The sequence below is a fragment of the Metopolophium dirhodum genome, chromosome 2 (assembly GCF_019925205.1).
Source record: "Metopolophium dirhodum isolate CAU chromosome 2, ASM1992520v1, whole genome shotgun sequence".
In the NCBI taxonomy this organism is placed as follows: Eukaryota; Metazoa; Arthropoda; class Insecta; order Hemiptera; family Aphididae; genus Metopolophium; species Metopolophium dirhodum.
In genome coordinates, this window is record NC_083561.1 from 22,411,443 (window position 1) to 22,424,004 (window position 12,562).

Sequence of the window (12,562 nt, forward strand, 5' to 3'; positions counted from 1 at the left end):
TTATGAGTTTGTTGTATAAAAGTCGTTTTATTATTTTTTGTTATAGAATTCGAACAATTTCAATTTGATTCTTATGATGGTACTAAAGTTTGAATGTATAGCCGGAGAGGGCAATTCTTAAACGTAATACCCTTTTTTAATAATGAATTTTTGTGAAATGTATATTTCCAACTATTCCAAAATATGAACGTCAAAATAACTGTCTTAAATAATGTCAACGGGGTATTTATACAACATTTTAAAACTAACAGATTTATATAAGTATCATAATATACATAGGTATGCGATTGTAGTAATTAATAATGTTGTACACGCCGTCGTTTTGATAAAATAAATCTCACGAATTTATTTAGGTATATATTAGAAGTAAAAATATCGTAAGCATTTTTGACATTACTGTTTTGAAAAATTTGTTTAGTAATCGGAATTTCGAAATTCTAATAAAAACAACAACACGCAATCGAATTTCTGAACATAAATAATATTATATCATTCTTTGTTTCTTTTATTAGTATTACCTACCTACGCACTCTTATGAATAATATCATATAATATTATATTAAATTAATACGTGTACCCATCCGATACACTTATATTATATGGCATGTGTATATACCTATACTTACCTATATATTATGCATACTCCACACCAACTGAATGCGTTCAGGATAAAGTGATTTTTTTTTCCGTTGTTCGGAGTATTATATTAATTTTTTTTTTTGTGCTTTCAATTTTGTCGCAAGGGGAAAACAAGTCGTTATCCGCGTTCGTATCGAGAACCGTACACACCATATATATGAATACGGTCCACTCGGATTCATAAATGCATGGCAATACCACTGTAGTACACGTTTACTATTCCCCACCTCTATATTATAACGTATGCGGAATTTACTGACTGGATGAGTAATCGATTTTAATTTCCGGCGTTATATTGGATCTCCTAGGGCGATCGGCTGTACCATTATTATTTCGTGAGAACGGCGCAGACATATGAAATGAAACCATTTTTTTTTTTTACTGTATAATATATATAAACAAAAAGGGAATATGATATTATACTTTTGTCTTATGTGTAAAATTATATTTTTTCCATGCTCAGATTTTAGTATAGCCTACCTACCTATACCTGTATAATATATTATGATTATGATTATTAATATTATGATCTTCCTTGTCTCTATTATAGTAGTTATATCAATGACTCGAAACATTCATACCTTCCGGCTTCCGACGTGCCTACACGCACTTCGTAATTATTTCATCGAGTAAAACTATATAATACAGCGGCGTAAATCAGAATTGTTATAAGAAGGGGATAAGCCATTGAATAGTATACGTAAAAGTTGGGGCCTTTGCCCCCAAAACCACCCTTTAAGGTTTCCAAAATGTACTCACTAAATGCTGTACAGTTTACACTTTAAACACCATAAATTCTACATTGAATACCAATTATTCATTATTTTTAGTGAATAACAATAACACATTTATTATTATTAATTAGATCAAAAATAAATTTACATTTTGAATTTACATTGAAAAAATATTCTTTAAGTTTAGACTAATAATTATCATTCTACTATCACCACCAATGTTCACTAATACAATAATAAATTTAGTACAAAAATAATAGTATTATAAATATTTATTTTTGCAATAATAATTATTAGTTTGAACATTTAACAATATAAATTATTACTGTTAATTTGATAAATTAAAAATACTAATTTCAGACTTACGTACTTATACTTTGATAGTTTACACTTATAATATTGCTTTCGCACCTCACGAGTATCAACCTGTATTGGAGTGCCTTCATTTGTCTACCCTATGTGACAGGAGGAAACAGGCGAATCGTACGTTTCTTTTTAAACTTATAAATGGTGAAGTCGATTCCTCTGCCCTCATATATAAACTTAATTTCAGAGTTCCAAGTTTCTATTCCAGATACTCTTTCCCTTTCCAAATTCCTTTTAGTCGCCCAAACTATCTAACAAATCGTCCTATTCTCCGTATGATGAAACTGGCCAATAAGGACTATTCTTTAGTTCTTAGCATTAAATTATTGTTTGTTCGTTCTTTATATCTTAATATTTGTCATTTTTGTTATTTGTGTAACTTTCTCTTAGTTATTGTATACCATACAATGTAATTGGGCACGTCCCGTATTCAATAATAAATAAATAAACAATAAAAAATTTTAAAATATAAAAAATACGAATGTTGTTTTCCTAAACAAATAAGAACGCTGATAGCCTAATTATGTGGCATATACTAGACCAGTGTTTTTATGTCCACTTTTATCGTGGAACCCCTACTTTTTTTCTTAGCTTTTTGATTTGTTTTGTTAGTTTTAACAATACGTTACAGGCTACAGCTTGACAATTAGAACAATTTTTGTTTTAATAGTATTTTTTAGCGTAATTTATTTTAAGAAAGGATAACACACAAACAGGACTTCTAAATTTTAATTTTAATGAGAGTTTTGAGGAACCCTAAAGTGATCTCCGCGGAACCCCAGGGTTTCGTGGAACACAGTTTCAGAAACGCTGTTCTAGACCATTCCATAATAATATAATATATTGATTTTCGTATTTTAGTCTAAAAATATCTTGTTTTTATATTAAAAGTTTACAAATGTTCAGTAATGAGTAATACGCCAGGGCCCTGGTTAGGGTCTCCTTAGGATTTTCGAAAATCAAATTTACCACTTTTTTTCAAACGCAAGACCTCCAAACGTAAGCAAAACGCGTGAGCCTAGGGCATAGGTCCTACTCGCCCCCCCCCCTCCTCCCAAAGGACTCCTGCTAGTGCATCGAGTGCGGCCCGCATATATATATATATATCGCATGAACACGACATAGCGGAGTTTCATGTGGTGTAATAACAAGCTATTAATTACCTTTTAACTGATTTTTTTTAACTTTATTTAAAAAACTGAAAAATACATTGATATAGTAAATACTGAACACGATTTAGTATAGAAAAAAAAAGACCAAAGAGGGATTGATCCCCCAAATCCCCCCCCCCCCCCCCGTAAATACGCCGCTGCGATAATAACACAGTGATCTGTACCTACTTAATCAAGTATTGCCTAATTTCATATTATTATGAACTTAATTATTTTAAGAATATTTTTATTTTTAAATGAAATATACAATCTGGTACCCTGGGAGCACAATAAGAATATGGGCTAAAATATTACATTATCTTGAATGGGATTGATGAAAGAAGCCACCCAGTAGTGATACTTCCTATTGACTTGACTAACTATTATGTAACCGTTCATTTTTTTTTCCTTTTTCCTAATTTTTAGTTGCTTAAGAGATCTCTGCACCATTTTGTTTGATGCTAATTCACGGATTAAAGAATTTGTGTGGGTTGTGAGACGATCATGAAAACGCTTATAGAAGTATTTTGCTTCTTCTTGGACGGTATTTTAAGAATATAACTGTCAAAATAGAAAATCCACATGGTGGATCCTAATATTATATTTATAGGTATTATAGCCTATAGGTATGTATTAAATATGTATAAAATACCTTTACAAAATACCTAATTTACAAATTACCTTTATTAAATACACCGAAGTGTAATAAAATAAAATATAATTAAATAAATCAACATGCTTAAACAAGTACAATAAACATATAATTACGGATAGGGTCATACATTCATAAACAGAGGAATGTAATTCACATACATTTTGGCTTAAAATTTAAAATTAAAATTAACCTAAATTGACGACAACTCTTGAAATATAATATTATGATATCACAGACGTTTGTTATACATGTTACTTAACGTTAATATAAGTCCACTTATGCATTGAAGGGTTCGGACTGAATCGCACGTTAACGTAGATGCCGTAATCTTAGGACTAGTTTGGTAGAACCATTGAACCGTTTTTGTAGTTGTCTAACCTTTGAACAATTTCGAATAACACACAAATACAGTATTATTCTGGGAATAGCGAGTTGAAAAGACTTTTGATCTCTACTAGGAAATCTATTGCCAGCGCTTGCCTATTCGGAATACCGTAATAACTGCACGTTGGTGGCTTAAATATTATAATTTAGACAAATATGATCATGAGAATTTATGTGTATTGTGTATAGTTGTTAACGAATACGATGTTCAATAGTAAGCATTGGTTGGTGGTAAATTAACTGAATTAAAACAAATTAAATTCGTATCTTAAATAGGTATAGTGAAACAGGTAGTACAGGACGCAGGTTGTTTATAATAGTTAATACATATATAGCGAGTATAGCTTATTAAAGATCCTGAGCGGAGAGATGTATTGATTTAACAATGATGTGTTTTTTTGTGTCTCATGACACTTTTTGAGTAAACAAAATACCTTAGATTTTCAACTTTGATGGTGGTTTCTGGTTGGAAAAAATTAGAACTATAGTTCGTACTTAGTGAGAGTAAAAATTAATAATTTTCAATACTTTTCAAGATAATCGAGAAACCTGGAATTTTGTACAACCATAGTTTTTTTGACGAGATCAAATTTGTTTTTTATTGGAAGTCAAAAACGATTAACAGTATAGATTCATGAAATGTTCACCAAATGTTAATATTAGCATTTTTCACATTAAAATATTTTCAAAATAATTCTACTCTTTTTTTCTACATATATTAATATTGACATATGACATTTTTTTCTTATTTTTAGTTTTTTGTCTTGTAAATATTGACAGACAATAGCTTGGAAATTGAATACAAGGCTTTTCATAACTCATAAAAAGTTCATATTGTATCGTAAAAATGTAAAAAAATATGTAGGAAACTATTTTTTTTAAAGACTTAAATTCAAGAATTTAAACCGAGACTTGAAACTTTTAACGTATATCATTTTATTTAATACAGATTATGAAATTTTCAACGCGATGTTTTCGGCAAAAATTAATTCAACCTATCGCAATAGGTACTAACAGTGAAATAAATTATTTTAATAGCAATGTAAAATATTTACCATAACATTTACTCATAGTAACATAGACTGACAGACCTGACCTGCTTCGCTCATAATCGTTTTTCGTATGCAACGATTTATCTTTGAAGTAGAATTTAACATTTAAATAGTTAAATTACAGTGAATTACTCAATTATGAGGTACACTCCATATTATCTACAGTACAACAGAGCAGTTACCAACTTTCCCCTTTTACATTTACTATTTATAAGTATGTATTACTAATAATCATTATACTTTGTAGCTTTATTTATACAACTTATAATTTATTTTTATATTAAACAAACTATATTAAACTGATTTATAGTTGATATATTTTTTTATTACACATTTTAAATTACCATCAATGCATCATGGTTTAAAATTATTATCATCGTTTACAAATAATAAATCTATGTTGTTAAATATATTATTTTGAACAAAATGCTATTAGATGTGGTTAATTGAAATTTCAAATACTTATGGTAAAAATTAAATTTGTTTTTTAACTGTAGGTAACTAATTTAAACTATATAACGATACAATATATTAATGTAATTGTTTAATATTATGTTATTACATTAGATGATACGACGGTTATAGGTTTCGAGCATTTTCAACTAGTAGATCAGTAGAATGTCGTGGTCTCTACTCTCTATATAGATAGCCTTCCTTGTTAGTCGTTTGGTGTCTGTAAAGGGAAATTTGAAATCCACCAGTCATGTAATGTTCTTTAGCCATCATGTCGATACGTGTTATTACTTATTATCGGATATCCGGAGACTGTTATTTTTCAATACATACTCCACTGTTGTACACCACGGCGAGAGATATTAAACAGCGGTTTTGCTCGTAATAACTACCGGGTTAATCATACCGGGGATTGTGCTCGGTGTTAATAATTGCCGGCGCGTCCGGAAGTCCTTTTTGGGTGCCCGCAAAATCTCCCGCACGTACTGCTTCCACACTGTCTCTCTCTCTCTCTCTCTCTCTCTCTCTCTATCTATCTCTCTTTCTCTCTCACTCACTCCTACTTATTATCAGCTCCTCCGCCACCTCTCACCCAGTCGGCCACTGCGGCCGACGATACCCAACCGCGGCGGTATAACGTTGAATTCCGGCAGTGATAATAACATTAGTTTGCTCGGACAAAGTTTGAGGTGGATCGCGCACGGAAAGGGTGCAGCGCCCGAACTCTCCTCCGGGTCTTATTATAATAATATGTGCATAATGTATATGCAGAGTCAAAAGACAAACGTCTCGGCCAATATTAAATCGAACCTTGGGATAAACCACGATTAAACCATGCACCCGACCGGCGATATTGTGCGTGTTCGAAGACGCTATTTTGCCGCCGTCGGGCGGTGGTTGGCCGCCATATATAATATATATATTTACATTATATATACACATAATATATTGTACGACGATCGAGCGCGGTTTGCAGGGCGTACGAGCGGGTTATCGGCCAGACACACAACCTCCCAATCCCCATACGTATTATTATGCACACCGATAAATCGGATATGTGGGTTCGGCGTCTTTACAGTATACTTAAGGGACGGCCGGTCTTGACTGTCACCGCACTTGCAGCTAGTCCGGGATTCGCGTTGTTAAAAGACTTACAGAAATACTCGTACGCAATATTCATAATATACGCGGTAACTATGTTGGTGTGAATTATATTATATTCGACTGAATACGGTACAGTCTGTAATATTTTTACATTTTACTGGATAACGCAAGCGTCTTGACAGAATGATTAAAAAAAAAAAATAATAAGGAATATACCTAATTCGATTCGTTTTTAAATTAATAATTTTTTATGCATAGAAATGAGTCATGAATATAATATTGGTTTTAGTATAATAACTAATAAGTTACTGTGGCTTGGCGTGGCGTGTTGGCTGCTACCAGTCGCGGAATGCGACTGGGAGTAAGTAACGGCCACAGCTACTAGCTCCCGGATGGGTGACATAGTAGTTAAAAACCTTGCCACACATACACGTGTTTGCTACCTACCGTAACAACGGTTAAAACAATCGTAAAATCAACCTACCGTACCAACCTTACCCCTATACCACAGTTCATAACCCCTACAACATCTAATGGCCATAGTCGCCGGGCTTAAGTTCAATAAAAAAAAAAAAAAAATAATAAGTTACTAATAAGTAATAACTATAATCGTATATACTCATATCGTATATTGAACATGATTGTTTCAGGAACTTCGGGTATAAAATCGAATTGTGGTAAAATATAAAACTGCGTTTCATCGGAAACCGACACGATGCGTCGCCGACGGTTAGCCTCTTATTGGTATTTCGCGGTTGTGATATGAAGACATATAGGAGAAACTGTGTGTAAAGATAACGAACGTCCGACGAGGTTAAAAAATACACATACATAAAATGTCAACGAAAACGGAATGACAACGATGACATTTTTAGACATTGAAGAAATCCCGAATTCGTATGGATTTCAAACGTTTGCAGGGTCACTCGTGAAAAACCTCGTCGAAGTCGTATCTGCAGTAGCGTCGCGCGGTACATCTTATGCCCCGGGATCAAATCACTTTTTATGCAGACTACAATGTGCGCAGTGGCGTGTATCATAAAGAAAATTGGTGTTGTTCAAATAGTTTTAGGAGACCTGCCCCTCATAATACTGTCATACCGACCTATAAAATGACCTATTTTTTCATCTATCAATACTCACTCACCCATATTTAAGGTGTTGCCCGAGCAACACTTGGACCCCATGTTACACGCCACGGAATGTGCGTATAATAATACTTGAACATAAAACAAATATAACAACGCGAACGTAAATCGATTAAGGCGTGCGACTCCCGGCGTTTTATACACTTATGCTATATCCAGTGGCGATGCTAGAGGAGACTAAGGGGGCTTATCCTCATTTATGTTAGCCTGAACTACAATATTATATTAAAAAAAAGATTTTACAAAAAGCATGAGTGGAGGAAAGTTGAATGGGCACTTTTTAGTGGGACTTAGCCACTCCCTGTACGAAATATCCTGTCTACGCCACTGATTGTAAATACAGTATGTATTATACACACACACACACACACATTTATTTTTGACGAAAATTGAATTACAACGATGACATCCGTATGGATTTCAGACGAAAACCGTACGCAACGTTAGCTCTCGAAAATCCTCGTCGAGGTAGTTGGACGCGTCGTGTCTGCACTCTGCAGCATATTATAATAGCATTGTAATATACGTATATAGTATATCCTACACGCGGTATTCTTTGGATATTTTTTGCAAGCGTCACGTGGTATGTCCCGGAACCAAATACCACTTTTTATGCGGACAACAATGTGCGTATAAACGATATAATACTCGAACATAAAACAAATATAACAACGCGAACGCAAATCGATTAAGGCTCGCGCGACTCACCGCGTCTTATACATATATATATGTATATAATATATACGTGTGTATATATTATTGTACGCACAAAAACACATCGGTATTATACGCGTTATAATATTATACGCTGTTGACGATTTATACGATTTACGTGTTTTTTTTTTTTTTTTTCGTTATTTATTCGTTATTATTATTATTTGATGAATGCAATATTAAACCGCGAGAGGAATCAACAAGGCGAAACAGCACCGGGTGACGCGCTTGCGGCGGTGGGACGAGGGCAAACGAGGGGGGGGGGACGTGGCTGAATAATACAACACAAATGTCGTTGTTCCGCGGCGTTTTTTCTCTCCGCGCGTTCTGCATAATGCGCGGCGGCGTCTTCCTCATTTCGCGTTCGCGCGAGATTGATGCATCTGTGGCACATGTGCCGCCGCCGCCGCCGCTGCGTGACTGACAAACGCGCCCCCCCCCCCCCCGCTCCGCACACGACATCACCCGCTCCTCTGTCACTCGGTTCGCCGCCACCTACGCCCGCGGTGGTTGTCTTTCGTCCGCGTTTATTAAAATAATATGTAAAGCATATATATTATTATTATTACTTTTATTTTCCGTTCTCGTCCCTCGCCGTGACGCTGTTTGGTAGGCCGCCTTCGGTTTTGTTGCCGTTTTCTGCTCAGGGTCCGACGCTCCGCGCTCTGCCGCTCTCAGACCACCCTCCCCTCTCCCCCCTAAAATCGAAGTCGTCGGAATCGTAGTCTAATCGCTTTTTGAAAGGATTAGTCGTCGTTTCTCATTAGCGCGATTTGCATTCATAATAATATATAATATATACGTTCGCGGTGCTTTCGTGTCTGATCCTGTTGATGTCGTCATATACGCGTTTCCCCGTTACCTACCACTCCTATACTGCGATCCATCACCACCTGTCGAATCAAACGTCTCGCGATAATAATAATAATAATTGTTATTACAATAGGTGTACCGTGCACGACGTGCAGAACTTTGCTATTTATAGGGTTTATATAATTTATAATATGACTACCTAGTATGAACCTATAGTTACTGCATTGCGGTGCCCAAATATAAAACCATACATAACCCATACCTAGGTATATTATATAGACGTATAGTTACGTATAATATTATTGGCTTAAATTTGTGTGGAATTTCTATAGTACTACTAGTAATGACTGTACGTATTATTATTATTATATATAATATATAACTACGCAATACGCATATATTATATTATTATATACGCACAGCGTAAATGCATTTCTATTCACCGTTTTCGGTTAAATTATATTCCTCTGTGATGCAAATAATGTGTGTAATACACCCTGAAACCGTTATATATTATAATTTATAACGTTTCGTGCCTAAACTTTTTGTTATTTTTAAAAAATTTTACATTTTTAAAAATCGATATACTTTTTGCCTGGTATAAGTTTCATTAAAAACAATAAAAATAACTCGTAGTTTTTAAAGTGGCCCATAAGTTTTTGAGTCGATTTCTGTAACAATGCCTATTCTATTTATTATTTAAACTATTTTTTTTTACTATCAATTTTTAATTTTACATCCATGTACTTAATATTTTATAGCCTTATTGCTATTATACATAATATTATACTATGTAAAACACCAAATGTTTATTAATAACGAGAAATCCGCGTGTACCCAACAAAAACTTTTTAAAAAAACTATTTTGGTTTGCGGAAAGAACTTAGAAAACATTCTTTTTGCAAAAACACGAATAAAAAAGTATAACAATACTAAAAAAAAATTATATAATATATTACATCATATATTCATAAATCAATAATCACTGATCTAAAATCACCGGCTTAGTGCAGAACTGAAATTATAGATAAAAGAGAAAATATTATTATATTATATCCCATTATATTATTATGTTCCACCCCCACGTATGTAGGTAAAAATGATCAACATTCAATGGTATTACCATAGAACATTAATGTATTACTTAGGTGCTATGTTAGGATTTTTTAACATTATAACATTGATATACAGGTAGCTCAAATATTATATTGATATTAGTTAAAATAGTAAATTGTTTAAGTTAGTTGACGGTTGAAGTAAAATATCACTACAAATTATATTTAATTATACGTAAAACTGTTTTGGACAGTAAGACACGATTGTAAATTAATTTATATTTTTTATTACGCACATTTTTGAACAAATTACTATACTTTATGCATCTTTATCATACTTTTCCGAGATGGACAATAATATTCAATACATAGTTCTACAAAAATGTGCAACATTATTATTTATAACTATCAAATTAAATATTTTGCTTAATAATTTGGACTCACGTATAATAGTTCGCAATGATCACATGCTCGAAAATCATGCTGGAATATATTTTAGATACTCGTTATATTTAAGTTAAAATAAATAATAATTATGCTATTCAGCTTAAAGTCACTTTTTTATAACTTTATACTATTTTAAATTTTTACTTAAACTCAATTTTTATGAAATTTGATTATTTTATTTGTTCTGTGTAGCATTTCAAAACAAATTATTTTTTCTTTTGTGATTATGTTGGTATATCATCAGAAATTCAGAGAACAGTGAAAAATCATTTTTGGAAAAACTTTTCTTTACTTAAAGTTTATTTATTGTAAAGTATAAATAATTAGGACGTATATATTTCTAACACGTAATTCTATTGTGTAATATACGTAGGAAATGTCTATTCAGTTATAATTTTGTGAATAAGTTCATAAGTTCGTCAAGTTTTGCGGGTGTTGTTATATATTACTAGAACTTTCTACAAATGTACATTAATTTTTTACTAAAAGTTTCATTATTTTTATTGGAACTTTATGTACGCAAATTAGGATTAAAAAACTACACAACTAATAATTACTTGTTTAGTTTTTTAATTATTGAAGACTTAACGTATAGTATTATTGAAATAAATAATTATATTATATTATATACACATTATAAACCCTCTGTAAAAATATGGCGTCGAACTGTACTATCTAATGTCGCAATACGTTATCCATGCGATTTCTCAAATTTAAGTGAAAACATAATTATTCGGATAGTTAAATATTAAATGTACGTTGAGATTAAAATCTGTTGTATATTTCATTACGTTTGCGACTTGCATTCCACATAATATTCTCCACACTTTATTTGTCCAGTATAATAGTGAAATAATAAGACGATTATTACTCGTATATTGTCGTACTATATATGTCTCGTCCGAAACGTATGCCGGACGTCTTAATACATATTTTAGTGCGTTTGGGCATTTGTCACGCCCAATTTCGATAATAATTTTAATAACATAATATTGATGACACTCGTAATAATAAAATATTTTTTGTTGTTTCAGTGATTTCGGGTGATCCGGAGTTTACGGAACCCATAACGAACGTGACGGTACCTGCAGGACGTAGTGTAAAGCTAGGATGCTCCGTCAGAAATCTGGGATCATACAAGGTTTGATATATTTTTTTCCATCGGAAATCGAATACGTGCTTAATATTACAGATAGGTACATATATATATATTTATATGATTTTCCCTCGCTCGCCGAAACCAGAATCCATTATTTTGATTGAACCCGGCGAGGAAAAAACACTCTCTTCACACACTGTCACATTATCTGGATTTGGCGAATCAACTATGAGTACTATATATACCTATGTTATTTTTCGGATGGAAAGTAATATTATTTCAATCAAATTTACCACGAGGAAAAATACGCATTTCGTCACAAAAACGAAATACGAGTTCTGACCATTTTTCACCTCTATATAATATTAAATATTATTTATTTTTTTATATTTTCATTTACGGTAGGTACCTATACTTACAAAACGTAATTATTTGAAGTAGATTCTAATCAATGACATGTACAACTCCATCAAATTTTCGATTCGTTTATTTGAAATAATATTATATATTATACCAAATACCTACCTACCTGCCTAGGCCATTTTTAAAATACTTTTACGCGAATAATAATATTTATTTATTTTTATTTGGCGGTACGATTCGTTTAAAAACACAAAATTGTATTATTATAATAATATTATATTAACTATACGCGTAAACAGTCGTGTCTAAGCAGATCATACGTCCAATTAAATCTCTGACTATAGTCTCTAATAGACATTAGTTAGGTACCTAGCTAGTTCTTTAT

At 32.6% G+C, this 12,562-nt stretch overlaps 1 protein-coding gene across 3 annotated transcripts in view; it reads left to right on the top strand.

The window, feature by feature from the left end:
• The window catches only part of LOC132939104 (neurotrimin-like), a 106,645-nt gene that overhangs the window by 19,945 nt on the left and 74,138 nt on the right, over window positions 1–12,562 (top strand). For all 3 annotated transcript variants that reach the window (XM_061006124.1, XM_061006125.1, XM_061006126.1), the window contains exon 2: window positions 11,750–11,856. In XM_061006124.1, the coding sequence (XP_060862107.1) occupies window positions 11,750–11,856 (107 nt within the window). The remainder of the gene's footprint in view (window positions 1–11,749; window positions 11,857–12,562) is intronic.